This window comes from Pteropus vampyrus, unplaced genomic scaffold, assembly GCF_000151845.1.
Source record: "Pteropus vampyrus isolate Shadow unplaced genomic scaffold, Pvam_2.0 Scaffold121, whole genome shotgun sequence".
Taxonomy (NCBI): Eukaryota; Metazoa; Chordata; class Mammalia; order Chiroptera; family Pteropodidae; genus Pteropus; species Pteropus vampyrus.
This window is the reverse complement of record NW_011888902.1, coordinates 2,611,826-2,630,192: the sequence shown is the minus strand read 5'-3', so window position 1 is coordinate 2,630,192 and position 18,367 is coordinate 2,611,826. Positions and strand designations below refer to the sequence as shown.

General features: G+C 42.1%; 1 protein-coding gene across 3 annotated transcripts in view; it reads right to left on the bottom strand.

The window, feature by feature from the left end:
- Window positions 1-4,489: 4,489 nt before the first annotated feature.
- The window catches only part of LYPLAL1 (lysophospholipase like 1), a 74,993-nt gene continuing 61,115 nt past the window's right edge, over window positions 4,490-18,367 (bottom strand). Inside the window, exons 6-7 of one of the 3 annotated variants that reach the window (XM_023534168.1) lie at window positions 5,842-5,988; window positions 4,490-4,721 (exon numbers count right to left, since the gene is read on the bottom strand). In XM_023534168.1, the coding sequence (XP_023389936.1) occupies window positions 5,913-5,988 (76 nt within the window). In that variant the 3' untranslated portion in view covers window positions 4,490-4,721; window positions 5,842-5,912. Of the gene's footprint in view, window positions 4,722-5,841; window positions 5,989-18,367 lie in introns of those variants that run through there. The other 2 variants (XM_023534167.1, XM_023534172.1) reach the window with 2 other exon arrangements.

Here is an 18,367-nt window from a genome sequence, read left to right as displayed (position 1 = left end):
AACTATGACAGGGGGATTTGTCTCCTCTCTCTCTCTTTCCTAATGCACGATGTCAGAACTAAACCCAAATCATATCAATCAAGCAAATTCACAATGGCGAGGTTCTTGTGCCTGAGGAGGGGAATTGGTACAGAGATACAATCTCTGTCTTTAGAGATTCCTAGACTAGTTCGATGGTTCTCGATGCTTATGATGGGGAACGATGGTGAGGCGAGCCATAACTAAACGTTTAAAATGACAGTACAAGGCAGCCTGCGTAAGCGTCCGGTAGCAGTGCTGGTGCGTGTCATAATGGCAGTTACATAATGGCAGTTTGGAGCGCTTTCTTTGAGGCATGTGCCGCATGGATTATGTCTCGTAATCCTTAGGGAAAAAGGGTGTTATTTTCTTGACTCCTGTGAAATAATCTACAGAGACATAGGCAAGTTAAGAAACTTCTCTGCAGCCACACAGCTGCGCGTGGGGGGACCAGTGTGAACTCGCGGCCTGTGGCGGATGCTGCGGTGTCCTGCCCAGAGCTTTCTCTTAGGACCGTGGAAAGCCCTCGGTCCCCGAGAGCAGGAGAAAAGGGGTGACTGCTCACGATTCCAGGTCTCTCCAGGAACTGTCCTTGGCTGAAAGCAGCTGCCTCACCCATGGCTCGGCCTGGTGCAGGGGGTGGGGTACAACTGTCTCGACTGGAAAACTCTGAAAGAATCACCTCAGCTCCAGAGCTGCCAGGGTTGGCCGAAGCATCTGGGACAAGTGCAGCTGAATTCGACTGCTCTCTCCGCACGATGTCACTTCTGCCCCCTCCCCCAATGCTGCCCCCATGAGTGGTCTTCAATAAATCTACCTGTGCTCGGGGAACCTGAGCCGGGACAAGGCTTGGCTCCAAGTCCTGAGTGCTTAGCTACCGAGTCGTATAATAGAAAGGTCATTCGTGAAGAATTGGAACTGAATGTGAAGATTAGGATCAGATGCTTCAGGCACGGGAGTCATGGAAAGGAAAGAAACGATCCTTGGGGACCGACGACTAGAGGCCTCTGACGAGAGCTGGGGGTTCAGTAATGGAGGGTCGACACTTCCTTAAGAGGTCATAGTGGGTCCTGGGGAAGCGCACCCATGCTGCTTCCCAACTGCCAGAGTCAGGAGACTCGATCTTGCCTTCTTGAGAAGAGCAGAAAATTGATGCGATGTAAACAGCACTGTGAGAAATTAGGTCACGCGGCTGTGGACAGGATGGACTGGAGTGGCATTTTGTGTGAAAACCCAGAGCGTTGCTGGCTAATGGAATGAGGGGAGCTGGGGAAAGGAAGGGGTCACGGGGACTAGAAAGTGTCGAGGTCGCGTGACTGAGAGAAAAGCTGGTGTCCTCCAGAGGGCTGTGACAGGTTTGCCCTCCCTGGGACATCTTCATAGCTGAGTTAAAAGCGACATAAATGGCTGAGTTTGAGGACATCTCCCTCCTGACAAATAGCTTATCTGAATTCTCCCCTTTTACGAAATGTTACTCGATAAACTTTCTCCAGCAAATGCTGCATTTCACTGGTGGCCTCAGGAAGAAGACGGGGAGGACACAGTTTAGCTGCTCTAGGGACGATCTGCAGTTTGGGTGTTTTTCCAAGAATCAGTGTCACCGAACACACGGCTCTGTGCTGGGCGTGTGACACACGAGGACCGAGCGAACACAGAGGACAGGACAGAGAAGTCGTGCCTCTTGGAATGCAAGGCAAGTGTGCATCCACTTATTCAAGGGCAATTTTTCTCTACTGTCAACCTTACGTTCATGTTAGCGCCAGGTGCCACATTTAAATGCAAGCTGCTTCGATAGATCCTAAATTTTATTCCGGATATATTGTGCATTAAGATACCCAAACCATTAGTTTCTATATGTGCCCACGTCCAGTGGCTCCATCATAACCAGTCACTAGTCACTGGGTGAAATCAAGTAGGAAAGCCATTATACAAAAACATTAATATTACAAAAACATCGTGTTTTGTAATCGGCCTTACAAAGATAAGTTCTTTCCGGCTCTCAGCTGTAAGAAATAGGACGTTCTATTTCAATGCGAATTCCTTGATTCCATATTTAAATGAAACAACAAAAAATGTGGCAGACGAGGAAAACACTGACTCCAATGATATGATTGCCCTAAATTGCAGAGTTGGGGAGGGGAGAGAGGTGTGGGGAGAGAGACTAGTTTCAACTGTGAACTGGAGGTATACTAATGAAAATGAATCTCTTTTCTATAATATCATAGTCACTCATCCTTTGGCGGAAATGCTCTGTACCTTCCTAGTTTCACAGTCTCTCCCGATTCCTTTATTTTTGGCTTCTGTGGAGTTGGCTTTGACTCTGTGGAGAAAGGCTGTTCTCACTCCTGGCTCCTCTGCTAGGAAGTGCTGGGGATCTGCTCCAGCCTGTGAGCTGTGTCACCCCAGATGTAAACTAGGAGACTGAAACTTTACGTTCCGAGACAGAGATGGTCAGAGGCAATGGGCCTAGGTCCCCTCACCACGGAATCTACCACAGGGAGCCAGAGCCTCAGGGTGGCAGAGCTCTCGAGAGGCCCCCGTGCAGTGGGCACCCTGGGATATTAACAAGACATTAACGACCGGACCTTTGGGGTGCAGTCAGAGAACACGCTCGTAATTCTCCTCAACATTATATCTCAACCAAGTGATGTCAAGATTTGTACCATATCGACAGTCAGAGTTTCATCCCAAACGATGTGGCAAAAAGATGCACCACTGTCACTTCCTCGTGAGGTCATAGTGGGTCCTGGGTAACAGCGCCCACGCTGAAACCAGACGGCCTGGGTCAGAATCTCAGCTCCGTCATTTACCAGACAGTAACACTGGACAAACTCTGCGTTATCCAGGGTTAATTATTTTCCAAACACATCTCCGCCATCGGTCTACCGACCAGCTATTTGCTCAACAGATCAGTTCCATCTCCCCGTCACTCACCTCTTCTTCGGAGCCCCACTTCCTCCCGTCGCTCTCCAGGTGAGTCGTTTTCTAAACCCGCGCCGCAGTCGTCACGGGTGTCCCCTCCATCTCTCTCCATCTGTCTTGGTTTGCTCTGTTGTTTTGCTCCAGCAACTAGTAGCTGCCTAAGAAAGAATACAAAAGGGAAATTCAAAAAAAAAATTTTCCTGCATGACAAAATTATTTCAAGTGGTAAATATTTTAATCCATATAATGGACAGTTTGGAAGAAAATAGAAGTCTAAGGTGAACAGCACCGTCACTCGGAATTCTCAGGCTTTGTTCTGCTGTCTTTAAGATTCAGTTGCTGTTATGAAACTCAAGGCCGTTCTTCTGTATTTGACTGTTTCCTCTTCCACTTTGGAATCTTCTAGAATCTATTCTAGAGCTCAAGTGTTCTCACTTTGACCTACCTGGGGTTTTGTCTTTTTTCACTCATGGGACAGGTTCTCCATGTGCTCCTTCATGATGGAGACACACACGCGCGTTGCAATTGTGGAAGCTGAAAATCGCTTCTTCGAGAAGATCTCCCCTTCATTTTCTCTCTTCTCTTTCCGGAACTCCCGTTAGCTGCTACACTCTGAAAATCGATTCTTTAATTTTTCTTATCGTTTCCCTCTTGTTTCCCTTTTGTCTCTATTTTTTGTTCTACTTTTGAGAGTTCCTTGACTCTACCTTATAACCTTCTATTTATTTTTTTTTAATTTCGATTTTTCTATTTTTTTAAGAAAAAGAACTGTCTCGTCTCTGATCCTTCCTCATTGCGGCCTGTATCCAGATAATGGACTCACTTTCTTTGCATATCTTTGAGGACATAGTATAACTTTTTAAGAAGTTTACTTCTGATTTCTGCATGGACTCTGATCTGTCCAGAACCTTTGTCTATTTGAGTTTTAACTCTTTGTTTTGTTCTCTGTGTCCACATTGCACATCATCCTCAGGCGTCTCTGATTCTGTCTACTTATTTACAGCTAAGAGGGAGTGGCTAGAACACTTTCCGGACCGCTGTGCATGTGAGCAGAGGGGCGATTGGCAGGGGCCACTGAAGGGTGACCTCCCCTTGCCACAGAAGAGCCCTAAATGTTGACTTAGAGATTTTTTTTCTTGTGATTGCTTAAAAAAAAAAATCTAATTTCTGCCAGGGATGGAGCAGGAAAGGGGGTGTAGAGGGAGCAGCACAGGTTTGCTGGCTGGCGCCCCAGAATCGAGCAGAGACCGGGGAGCAGAGGGAGGACTCGCTGGCCCTTGATTCTGGTGTCTCTCGGCAAGAGTCTCTCCTGCTTAGCTTCCTCGGAGTATAATCCTTTGGTCCTGTCTGTCCCTCCGTGCGTGTGCGTGTTGACGGGAGGGTGATTTTATGGTGGGTGCCTGGCTGTATGGAGTGTGGGAAGACACTTGGCCTCAAACCTTCCCCTGAACCTCAACTTCTGCTGAGCCTAGATCTTCCAAGTTCTTTCGCCAGTTTTCAAAAATGCATCGGAAACTTTTATCCACCGTTGTCTTTTATTCTGGTTCTCTTTATCTTTATGGGCTAAAAATTACTTTTTTTTTTTTTAACTGATGCCGGAGGCCAAGGTGGGGAGACGGGGGACAGTGTTAAGTGCATGGTCTATGTGCTGCTTTATCTGGCCGCCAGACAAAGACAAGATGCTAGATGTGCTTTTGCATAACATCCTTTGAGTCCAATGTCCAGGCAGGTCCTCATCATAAGATCCCATGGCACAGCATCTCGGCCACCATGGGCAGGGCCTACGAAATTAATTATTAAAGTCGCATTCAGTTCTTCATTATTTGACTTTTTGAAATGTTGGACTCTCTTTGCAAAGCATTATCAGAATGGTAGACTGATGTTTTGTCAATGTGACAAAAAATTAGTGGATACAGAGTGGATTGTGTTCAGTAATTATTTGTGGTTTGATGCTATGGAAATTGGTTGGTGTGCTTTTCCTAGATTTAAACATATGCTTTTTTTTTTTTTTTGAATGTAATAGTAATAAGCAACTTTCTTAACATGGTTCCAATACTACACGGAAATTTAGTCATCTTCCCTTCATCCTCCCTCCTCCATCTGTATACATCTCAGGAAAATAGGCAAAGTTGTAGTTTGACAGGAAAAATAAAATGCTGCTTCAAATCTTGGAAAAGCAGATATCCACTTGTCTAAATGAACTAATGAACTGTCATAAAGATATCAGAGATGATAATATGACGATAATAGCTTCTATTTATTGAGTGACCAGTTCACGTATTTAATCAGTTTTAAAAATGTCCTTTTTAAGCACCAAAAGCATTATGTAACAGGTGTTATCTACATGTTTACACGTGGAAACGAGGTTCGGGGACGTGAAGAGGCTTGGGGAAGGTCCAGAAGGATTTGGACAACAGTCTGAAGCTCCCTAAAGCCCATGTACTCCATGTTGCAGGCAGGGATAAAAGTGACATTCGTTTACAAAATTTTAAACACCGTTGGTGACTTCCCTTGGAAATAATCTGTCTCTATAGGGTTCATTCTATTCTGCCACCTCACCTCAGGGAAAGAAATTAAGATGTTTGGTATATTTATAATGAGATTTTTAAATACTTTGAGCTCTCTTAAAGATGCAAGCCTATCTGTAATTTCCAATTTCTCTCTCTCTCTCTCTGTCTGTCTCTCTCTCTCTCCTTCTGATATGGTCTTAAGAAATCTGTAAAGAGACTTTGTAATCATTTTTTACATCTCTGATGAAAAATCTGACTTAGAAACTCTTCAGTTGAAAAAAGTATAAATCTCCCTCTGAATAAGCCTCTTGACTTTCCAAACACATCTCCGCCATCGGTCTACCGACCAGCTATTTGCTCAACAGATCAGTTCCATCTCCCCGCCACTCACCTCTTCTTCGGAGCCCCACTTCCTCCCGTCGCTCTCCAGGTGAGTCGTTTTCTAAACCCGCGCCGCAGTCGTCACGGGTGTCCCCTCCATCTCTCTCCATCTGTCTTGGTTTGCTCTGTTGTTTTGCTCCAGCAACTAGTAGCTGCCTAAGAAAGAATACAAAAGGGAAATTCAAAAAAAAAATTTTCCTGCATGACAAAATTATTTCAAGTGGTAAATATTTTAATCCATATAATGGACAGTTTGGAAGAAAATAGAAGTCTAAGGTGAACAGCACCGTCACTCGGAATTCTCAGGCTTTGTTCTGCTGTCTTTAAGATTCAGTTGCTGTTATGAAACTCAAGGCCGTTCTTCTGTATTTGACTGTTTCCTCTTCCACTTTGGAATCTTCTAGAATCTATTCTAGAGCTCAAGTGTTCTCACTTTGACCTACCTGGGGTTTTGTCTTTTTTCACTCATGGGACAGGTTCTCCATGTGCTCCTTCATGATGGAGACACACACGCGCGTTGCAATTGTGGAAGCTGAAAATTGCTTCTTCGAGAAGATCTCCCCTTCATTTTCTCTCTTCTCTTTCCGGAACTCCCGTTAGCTGCTACACTCTGAAAATCGATTCTTTAATTTTTCTTATCGTTTCCCTCTTGTTTCCCTTTTGTCTCTATTTTTTGTTCTACTTTTGAGAGTTCCTTGACTCTACCTTATAACCTTCTATTTATTTTTTTTTAATTTCGATTTTTCTATTTTTTTAAGAAAAAGAACTGTCTCGTCTCTGATCCTTCCTCATTGCGGCCTGTATCCAGATAATGGACTCACTTTCTTTGCATATCTTTGAGGACATAGTATAACTTTTTAAGAAGTTTACTTCTGATTTCTGCATGGACTCTGATCTGTCCAGAACCTTTGTCTATTTGAGTTTTAACTCTTTGTTTTGTTCTCTGTGTCCACATTGCACATCATCCTCAGGCGTCTCTGATTCTGTCTACTTATTTACAGCTAAGAGGGAGTGGCTAGAACACTTTCCGGACCGCTGTGCATGTGAGCAGAGGGGCGATTGGCAGGGGCCACTGAAGGGTGACCTCCCCTTGCCACAGAAGAGCCCTAAATGTTGACTTAGAGATTTTTTTTCTTGTGATTGCTTAAAAAAAAAAATCTAATTTCTGCCAGGGATGGAGCAGGAAAGGGGGTGTAGAGGGAGCAGCACAGGTTTGCTGGCTGGCGCCCCAGAATCGAGCAGAGACCGGGGAGCAGAGGGAGGACTCGCTGGCCCTTGATTCTGGTGTCTCTCGGCAAGAGTCTCTCCTGCTTAGCTTCCTCGGAGTATAATCCTTTGGTCCTGTCTGTCCCTCCGTGCGTGTGCGTGTTGACGGGAGGGTGATTTTATGGTGGGTGCCTGGCTGTATGGAGTGTGGGAAGACACTTGGCCTCAAACCTTCCCCTGAACCTCAACTTCTGCTGAGCCTAGATCTTCCAAGTTCTTTCGCCAGTTTTCAAAAATGCATCGGAAACTTTTATCCACCGTTGTCTTTTATTCTGGTTCTCTTTATCTTTATGGCTTAAAATTCTTTTTTTTTTTTAACTGATGCCGGAGGCCAAGGTGGGGAGACGGGGGACAGTGTTAAGTGCATGGTCTATGTGCTGCTTTATCTGGCCGCCAGACAAAGACAAGATGCTAGATGTGCTTTTGCATAACATCCTTTGAGTCCAATGTCCAGGCAGGTCCTCATCATAAGATCCCATGGCACAGCATCTCGGCCACCATGGGCAGGGCCTACGAAATTAATTATTAAAGTCGCATTCAGTTCTTCATTATTTGACTTTTTGAAATGTTGGACTCTCTTTGCAAAGCATTATCAGAATGGTAGACTGATGTTTTGTCAATGTGACAAAAAATTAGTGGATACAGAGTGGATTGTGTTCAGTAATTATTTGTGGTTTGATGCTATGGAAATTGGTTGGTGTGCTTTTCCTAGATTTAAACATATGCTTTTTTTTTTTTTTTGAATGTAATAGTAATAAGCAACTTTCTTAACATGGTTCCAATACTACACGGAAATTTAGTCATCTTCCCTTCATCCTCCCTCCTCCATCTGTATACATCTCAGGAAAATAGGCAAAGTTGTAGTTTGACAGGAAAAATAAAATGCTGCTTCAAATCTTGGAAAAGCAGATATCCACTTGTCTAAATGAACTAATGAACTGTCATAAAGATATCAGAGATGATAATATGACGATAATAGCTTCTATTTATTGAGTGACCAGTTCACGTATTTAATCAGTTTTAAAAATGTCCTTTTTAAGCACCAAAAGCATTATGTAACAGGTGTTATCTACATGTTTACACGTGGAAACGAGGTTCGGGGACGTGAAGAGGCTTGGGGAAGGTCCAGAAGGATTTGGACAACAGTCTGAAGCTCCCTAAAGCCCATGTACTCCATGTTGCAGGCAGGGATAAAAGTGACATTCGTTTACAAAATTTTAAACACCGTTGGTGACTTCCCTTGGAAATAATCTGTCTCTATAGGGTTCATTCTATTCTGCCACCTCACCTCAGGGAAAGAAATTAAGATGTTTGGTATATTTATAATGAGATTTTTAAATACTTTGAGCTCTCTTAAAGATGCAAGCCTATCTGTAATTTCCAATTTCTCTCTCTCTCTCTCTGTCTGTCTCTCTCTCTCTCCTTCTGATATGGTCTTAAGAAATCTGTAAAGAGACTTTGTAATCATTTTTTACATCTCTGATGAAAAATCTGACTTAGAAACTCTTCAGTTGAAAAAAGTATAAATCTCCCTCTGAATAAGCCTCTTGACTTTGGTTTTCTCTACTCAGTTGAGAACGCTGTTTATGATAGGGTGGCTATGCTACAATTAAACAAACATCCTATAAAGAAGTTCAACTTGTTAAAAATGGCTTGTTAAATAAGTTTGGAACCATTATCTGAATAACAAACGAGATTTGAACTTGGATAGCAAACTCCAGTTTTATGGGTCTTCCGATGACCTCATTGTTATAATAAATGAGTACATTGGGTTTCCTTATCCATCAGGAAAGTCCTATACTGCCTGTGTCAGATGACTCAGAAAATGTCGTCCATGCTGAAAGATAAGAAAGTCTGGACTTTCTCCATCCAGCATCCCTTACGGCTATATGTCAAAGCCACATCACCAGGAAGTTGGCTCCTGCCTGGGAGAAACTGTCTACCTCTCAGTTCATCTGCGTCTCGGATCCCTTACTTCACATTTCTTTCTTTTCTTTTTTTGAGAATATGCAAAATACACCAGCAGAGAGCCATACGGGAGCATCGGTACTACTACGCAACCCTCTCTCTGCCAGGAATCCCCCAGCCACCCAGCTACTCAGCTACCTGGCTACCATCCTCTCTCTGCCACGGCTAGAATACTGCCCAGATTCGAAGATGTCGTTCCAACGAGCACCATCTCCCAGCTGCCAGGAGCAGAGGCAAAGATGCACGGTCCCCTCCTTCGTTCCTTTCCCAGGCTGTACTGAGAAAAGGCGGTCACGTGAGAGCATTCTCAACACGGGATTCCTGGGAAGGTGCTGCCAGCCAGACCCCCTTCAAGACCAAACCTCCTTTGCACGTCCTAGGTCAGGACCGCCCCCCACCATCTCGGTGGATATTTGGCCACGTCTGGAGACACTTTTGATGCTTGCAACTGAAGGGGTACTACTGGCCTTCAGTGGGTAGAGGCCAGCAATGCTTCTAACACATCCTCCAGTGCACAGAACAGTCCCCACAACGTAGACTCACCTGGCCCCCAGATCAATAGCGCAGAGGCTGGAACACCCAGCCAAGCAAGGCTCAGAGGCAAGTACACAAAATGGCAGGTATCAAGTACTTTCCCAGTCCAGAAGTCACTAATCAAGTGCTTTTTATGTGGTGAAGATTGTGCTCCACAGCAAGGGGGATAAAAAGGAATTTTATTAAGTTTAGAGAGGGAATAAAGCACGGTGAGTAAGCGCGCTGACTTGGGTACAAAAGTCCCTGGGTTCAGACCCAGCCCTGACGCTTATGAGTCGCATGGACTTGGCCAGTTCCATATCCTCTCTGAGCATCATTGTCTCATCTGCAAAATGCCCCCAAACGATGGACGTACATTATGAGCTGTGATGATTAAATAGATTATCGTATACTCAGGTGCTCTGAACAGGCCTGCCACATAGTCAGCTCTCTCTCTCTCTCTCTCTCTCTCTCTTTCTCTTCCTACCACTTACGATGACAGGGCACCTTAGGAGACCGTCACACAGAAAGAGGCCTGGGTCCCCTACGAAGGGGAGAGACCTTGCAGCAATGTGGTTTATGAAACAGAGCCAAGGGTTAGGTCACGTTCTAGCTCTGATGTCATTAGGAGCTTCGGCAAAGTGACTCACACAGTCCAGGCCTCTATTTCCTTACGAGAAACAGGGGGATGCTGGCATTTGCCAGCTTGTAAGGTCATCCGAAAGATAAGCTGAGATAATCAATGTAAAAACAATTGGAAAAATTATTATCACGTATTTGAACTTTTAGAGACGATATTTCACGCTACATATTTTACATCTTGCATTCCCACATCTCCAACATTTTTAAAAAATTATTTATCTCCTTGAAAACAGTGGAACTGGAAAAGTCTAACTTATCTGAAGTCCCCAAATTTGTTCCTGGGTATAGGCCAACGAATTGAATTAACTTTCAAAGCTTTTCTAGGATATTTTTTAAAATCACAATCATAATTTTCTGGTTTTAAGAGCTAAGGTTAAATAAAATAGATCGATGATTTAAGCCAATTTGTTAATGCCTTCAGGTGTGCAGTCATCTGAACATGAGTCATTTAGTAAGTGACAGTCAAGCCACCTGAAGAATGACATCAGACATGGCAGGTGTGCAGGCTCTGATCTTTCTCGTTTTCCAGCTTCTGAGCCTACCGTGCGGTGCTTCCCCCAAATCTCTTAGTTCTGACTGGAATTGCCAACCCTGGTGTGACATCCCGACCCGAACCCGCTGTGCTTCTAACCCCACTTTCTGTTCGTGCCAGCTGCGTGGAGCGAGGCCCGGGTGTAGACAAGCAGGATGGTTTCCGAATCCACGGCCTCGTTCCCCCTTCCTCTCTCCCTCTCTTAACACCTGCTGTTTCCTGTGATCTGCGATCAAGGGGCCACTGCAGCTACGCTCCATTTACTACATCAAAAGTGACCAACATCAAGGAGAAGTTTCCGCTCTAGGTGAAAGGAGCTGTCGAAACGCATCAGAACGGACATGTGTCCACCTCATAAAGCTCTCCATAGAAATACCAGCGCGAGGGAGCATGACCCCTTGTGAAACTAATTGTTCCAATTGGGGATTTCAGAGGATTAGGCGGGAGCGAGGTCTACGCTGTGCTATGCTCTCCCTGTTCTGAGTGCTCGTCTCAGATGTTAGGTTTACTGTCACCAGACCTCTTACGTGCACCACGGATGTCCATTATCAGGACAGCCACTGTGGTGAGCCATCTCGGTTTCTACGTGTGTACTCCTGTAATTCTTCATTGCGAAGGCCGCCATGTCCTGTGTGTGAGTGACCTGTGGGGGACTGCCCCCCATCCTCCCCATCTTTACTTCTTTGGGATATGAACCTGTCCAGGCGTTACCTAAAAGCGAGACTGAACTGAATTTCCCGTCCAGCATACAACGTGACCCTCACTCCAAGCAAAATCAGTTATTAGTTGTCATTTTCCCCAGAGACTCTGAAGATTGTTATCATTGCATTTTCGTAAATATGGTAAATGTACACATGGTCCCACCGCCGGGGGCGAGAATCGGTACCACGTGATCCAAGTCCACGGTGACCTGTCAGAGTTTCCATCTAGATACGGGGAGGGTTTTTGCTTAATTTATCCTCTGGCTGACTCAATTTTATGTCTTAGACAATGGATGCTTTTATAAAGAAAATGTTCTTGGCTTGTACAGCGTTATTTTTTTTTTTAGAGGCCACTGCAAATGTAAAAATTGATTTCCTTCGCTGCTTTTTCTTAATTCCAAATAATGCTGTGTGTACTGCTGTTGCCTCAAGGAGCAGGAAGGCCATAATTCACCAGATGTGAGGCTATTAGGCCTTCATTTCCTGAAGCAATGAATTAGCAACTCTTTTTCCCTGTCACAGAAAATTGTCACAAAATAGTCCAAGACACAATGGCAAGTTCAATTAAGGTTTTGTGACTTCAAGTGGGCCTGGCTGAAAAATGAATTGACTGAGCGAGAGGCAAATTGGGTAGGAAATTGCCCGGCTCCAAAGTGGGGGCTACAGTAAACATAATTTTATTTTATATAGTCCATATCACAAATGTTTCAAAAAATTACGTAAGGATTACCCTTTTCTACCAGTGAAGATGACAGACCACAGACAATATCTTTACTTTTGTTTGCTACAATTCTCTGGAAGAAAACACTTCAATTTTCCCTTTAAAAAGTAGCAAAAATTAGCAGCAGAAAGATAAAATTCAAGGGCACAAAATTCTGTTTGAGTTGGATTAGCGTCTTGGGGGCAAAGAGTACAGCTAGAGTATGGAATTCTGAGCCTTAAGATGAGTTAACTATTTTAAATATTTTAATTTACATTCAATTTACATATTTATGTATATTTATATGTTATATTTAATTTTATATCACTATTTTAATATTTATTATGGTTAATAACGAAAAGAAACAGACAGTTTTATTTACCTATAACTCAACTTAGTAGATAGTATATTCTTCTCTAAATCAACATTTGATTTATTTATTGTTCGAGAAATTATATTCTTGACCTACTCTATGGAAATATCCTTAAGATTTATGATAGATTTATAATTTGCTTTTAGAAGAAAATGTCCTCTGAAATTGACTTTACTTCTCTCGCTTGATAATGAAAAATCTCCTTAAAATCTAAGGAGACAGAGATTAGAGTTAATATGATATAGCCCAAGTTTCTGAATAAATAAACATTTACGAACGCTTTTCTCTTTCTTGTGCATTTAGTTTATAATCATTTCTAAACCACGTGAGATGACACTGGATATGCATAAGAGGTGGAGGACACAGTCCTTACCCTTGAGGGACTTGGGACATCAGTGGGGAGACCCCATTCTTTGGAGGGGTGTCTCCGAAGCATTTGAAGAATGACTACATTTGAAGAATGACTACAGGCAGCACACAGGTGAGCAGAGAGGAGTGGCAGAGAGTGGTGCCAGGACATGTGACATGAAGGAGAGTTGGCTGCGGGGTAAGAGCAGTTAGCAAAGTCTCGCATTTCTCTTCCTAAGAAACTTCCCAAAATAAAGACGTGAAGAGGCAGCGAAGGGGAGGAGAGGACAGAGAACAGACACTGAAAACCGTCTTTGAATATCCTAATATTTTCCTTTAGATTTATGGGGCAACAGGAATGATTTAGGAAAAATAACATCGAATGGATAACGCCGAAGAAAGGAAACTTACCTTTCCAAACAGTTACACTATTTTGAAGAATAGCTTATGAAGTTCATGATAACAGTTAATATTAAAACCATTTTTTTAGAGCCGGATATAGGCAGAGGGCATGTGAACTTTTAGTCATTACGGATTATCTCACATGATGACGTCAGGAAAATCTGTCCCTCTGCCTGCTCTGGAAGACGGTGAATCCTTCAAACTCGACACAGGAAGTAGAACCCACCTCCTGAAACGTGCCAATTAATTCACTTAGATCCTAAAAAATACGGAGCTAAATTTTTCATGCTTCGAATGTTCCTCAGGTAAATGAGGAAGCCACAGTTTCCTATGTTAGAGTTTCTGGGTCTCCTCCTGTACCCCACTCTTGCCCCCCGATGAACTCGCCAGCCTGCTGGTCCCCTACTAAGCTGTGTGCTTTCCCTCTTTTACGCATCGAGGTGTGCTGTTTTCAGTGTCCGAAATCATCGACTCCACCATCCTGCTTCATTACATTTTCATTCACAATCCTTCCATTTTCAAGATCTGGCTCCAATTCTACACCCGAGTTCTTCCCCATCCCTTTTCATCGAGTCCATCACCGATACTTAGAAAACACATTCAGAAAGCACCGTAGGAGACATAGAAAAAGGGGTTCAGACATAGCTCTGGCTGAGAGAAGCAATGCTGTTTGAGAAGAAAGACCAAAGGGACGGATTCTTTGAGACGCCCATGTGCAGTGGCATATTATGAACCCAAAGTAAGAGCATAAATACTGAAAGACTTCAGCTCGTTAGTGGAGAACTGAAAAAGCCTCCCCCTCCTCAGTCATGAGTTATTTAATTCTATCACGCCAGTAAATTGAAGCTTCCTAAGCTGTCGTCATCAAGTGCCTAAGAAAAACACAAATAAATCAAAGTCGACACATTTATATTTATTTATTCAGCGTTTAGGGGGAAAATGATATCACGACGTGGGTTCTGATTATGAATGAAGTGTATTGAAAATGTTTTACATCAGAATGTGTGTGTTGGCAGTTCCACATGACGTCATGCGAGAGATACAAGAAGGATTTTATGTTGATACAAACTACTATTTTATTGCAGTTGTAGCGAATAAGTTAAACCTCCTCTTAAGGACTTTAATAAATGTTTACCTTCTCTAGGCAATTATTTAACTTTCCAATTATCCAGAAAGTGAGCTCATGTGGAGAGCAAAAGAAATATACTAAAATCTGAATACATGGTATTAAAAAATCAGAGAACTTCGTTGTTTGTTTGTTTGCTTGTTAATGTTGAATAAGGAGGTACAGACTTGACCTTGAGCATTCTATGAATTACAAAGTTCTCTTTTTATTTGAAACCAGCTGTACTCTTTGCTCTCGTAATCCATCCACCCATATGGATGGGTTTCAATTGCTAGGGTCACTGAACTCTAGCAATATGAAAAAAAGGCATGGCCATACTGTTCTCACCTGATGTTCAGACCATCCAGAATCGATTTTTGTCTGCACGTGTCATTCCTGGGAGAAAGGGATGCAAAGGCATTCTCCCTAGGATTCGATCGAAGCTCTTAGATTGTTTATGCTTTAGAACATTGCCAAAATAATCACTACTGCTGTTAGGGATGAGATTACTTGATCAAGGTCAAGTTGGATATTAGCCTTTCTCATTTATAGATCCTCTTTCATTAATCTATTTTTCAAAAATATTTAAGGATGTAGATAGAAGCTTTACATGAAGAGACATCAAAGCATCGGGATGAAAAATAGGACTCCAAGTCTTCCCCTCTACTTTGTGTGAGGTCTAGGAACCTGGGTAAACAGGTTCATGGGTTGAGGTCCATCCCAGCCTCCTTGATCAATGACGTATCTGTTAGGGATCTAAGCTCCTTGACACTTGTTTTTCTCTTGATGCTTTCCAGATGTTCTCTTTCTCTTTGGTTTTCAACATTTTGACTCTTCTGTCCAGGTGAAGATCTCTTTATGTTTATCTTATTTTGGATACATCGATCTTCATATATCTATAGATAAATACTTTTCATAAAGTTTGGGATGTTTTCAGCCATTATTTCTTGAAATATTTGTTCTGTCCCTTTATTTCTCTCCTTTCCCACATAGATTGATATGCTTGCTGGTGGCCCCTGGGTATCTGAGGCTTTGTTCAACTTTTCTTCAATTTTTCTCTCTCTGTTCTTCAGCTCGAATAAGTACCAATGAGTCATCCTCAACTTCACTAATTTTTTCTTCATTCATCTCAAACTGGCTATTGACTCCACTTAGTGAATATTTCATTTTGGTTACTGTGTTTTTCAACTCTAGAATTTCCATTTGGTACTTTTTAATAGATTTGATTTCTTTATCAATGTTCTCTGTGGGTTCTCTCATATGTTCTTTGGACGTGTTAACAATAGCTGCTTTGAAGTCTGTTTGCCTATCAGAGCATATTTTCATTGACTGTTTCTTTTCTTCCTTGAGCATGGGTCATACTATTCAGCCTTTTTTGCATGTCTTATAATTTTTTACAGAAAATTTTAGATAATATATTATAACTCTGGTTCTAATCTCTTTTTATTTCTTCCGAGGGTTTTTTTTCTTGCTGGATTTTTTGTTTACTTCCTCTTTTCCTTATTTTATTAAAAAAAAAAATTAACCAGCCTAGATTTAACTGGTCAAACCTATCACTCATAGTGTGTGGCTACTGTTTCTGCTCAGAATTTTTAAAAGAAATCTTATTTTTATTTTTATTTTATTTTATTTTATTTTTTTAGCTAGGCTTCCTAGAGGTAACCCCTGTGTCTGCACAGGTTAGTTATCAGCCAATGACTGGTCACAAGCTGTTTAAATACTTCAAGTCTATAAGGCTTCCACGCTGTGAGTGGATCTGCATTGGGTGCGGGCAGTTTTCAAGTCTGCCCCAGCTTTTACCACCTTCCATTGTATTTCTGAGAGGATCTCTCTCAGGTCGCCACTTTAAGAGTTCTCACGTTTCCAGACATCCAGACATGCGCAGTGCTTATCAGGCCCTCGTTGGCTATCTCATGAATGAAGCTCTGTTTTTCACAATGGCTTTAATAGAATTGCAGATGACCAGAAGGATCGTTTTTGCCAAATCTGTTCAGTTGTACAGTTGCTTTAGGGAGAGAGAATTTGCTGATCTTTTTTTCCTTTATACCTGACGATCTACCTCATTCCTGACACTACAATCAGGCTTTTTCTCAGAGATATTAAAGGTATACCTTTGGTTTACCTGTGGCACTTTACTAAGCATCAGTTTTTGGCAGGTGGCCACCTATCACTGTGCTGAGGAGAATGATCAGATATCAGGCCAGTATGATCTTCACGTGGATCTAGTAAGGGAAGAAAGAGACTAGCATTTCAGTTTATAAAATGTTAAATATGCACATTAGCTAATCAATTCCAAATCCCTAAATTACCTGTATGGTCCTTTAATCAACTTTCCAAATGCTTTTTAATGCACAGCCAGATAGTCGAAAAGAAAAAGACTGTAATCTTTTAATCTCATGGCGCTGGCCTCCTACTTAGGGGTATTAAAAATGCTTAAGAAAAACTGTGTTCAGAAGAGAAACACTTTAACAAGCATGAATCAGTGAACACACATTCGTCTCCATTTGTGCTGTGTGGATTAGCACAGTTAAGCTCTCAAGAGAAAATTCCTCTAGGTATAACTGTTTTTTTGTGTGTGTGTGTGTGTGTGTTTGTTTTTTAAGGCAACAGAATCTTTATGAAATGGCATTTAAAAGTGCCTCATAAGTGAAGAAACAGCAGCATCGAGTATACACAGACAGGATGAGCTTTGCTCTCTAGTTTCCCCCTGCTGTGGGGCTGCTAAGTATCTCTGGCTGAGGGAGGTGTACGCTCTGATTTTATGCAGCTGATCTTCCATCTGGACTGTTAGCGACTTCGGTGGGATGTGAATTTTGCCTTTATGTTCCATTTCCCATCGGCAGTATCTAAGATTAAGATTTACACTCAGTCGAGCTTGAACCCTCAACCAAGAATTTATATATTCATCTAAATAATTTTTTAAAAATCATGTATACTTTTGTCACTTTAGGGAGGTAATAGTTTAGCACCTCGAAGACTCTTAGCAATCGCATTGCTGTTTTTCTTTATTCTTGAAAATAAAATGGCAGAAACATATTTAGAGAAGGATGCCTTCTATATCAGATTTTTTGCTTCTTCATAATATGATATGTTTATAATTATGATTTATGATATATTTATAATCAAGAGGTCGTATAAAAAGTAAAAATTCAGTGTATCTGCCAAAGTCTTTAGGAATAAAATATTGAATAAGGGAGGTAGGATGTGCTCCAATCATCCCTTAAGCTGACGTATTTATAAAACAAAATCATGCCAGAAAGTTAGCAGAGATGGAAGGATCTGGAGATAAAGCACAGAGACAAATCTTTTAAATGTGGTCACTAAAATGTCATTGTATTAGAGCATAGTTAAGGTATTAATTAATCAGATGTTTTGTCTCTATCCCTTCTGAGGAAGAAAACTGAGGCGACTATTATTCTGTTCCGTTGTGCATTATCACACTATTTGTACTACCTGTGAAATCTTCAAGCTGAATCATTTGAAAAGAATCAGTCACTGTGTTAAGACTTTTCCCTTTGGTATGTCTTCATTCCCCATTTGCTATACCTCTAAAGCACTGTCATATTCAATAGCAAAAAAATAAGTTCAAAATATATACTACATAAATAAAGGCAGCTAGTTTGAGTCATGCGTCTCCCCAGCTCCCCAAATGCTCGAAGCGGCGCCTTCTCCTTCTCCCTACCTTCAATCCCGGGAGACAAGAGAAATTTCTTAGCCCTCCAATTTCTGATATTCTTTCTTCTCTGCCAATAATTTCCAGTCCTTCTATTTAAATAAACCATGTACATGCTTTTCCCTCCAATAAAACTTTGGAAGAGACTGCCAGCCATGGCTTGTCACAGGCACGGAGCTGGTGAGCAGTTCGACTACGTCACCTATTGACAATCAGCCAAAGGAAAGAGGATTTAATTACAATGGAAGTAATTAGGCTGGGAATAAACAATTACTTCACAGGCAACCTGGGCCACAGACCCTGCTACTGGGGC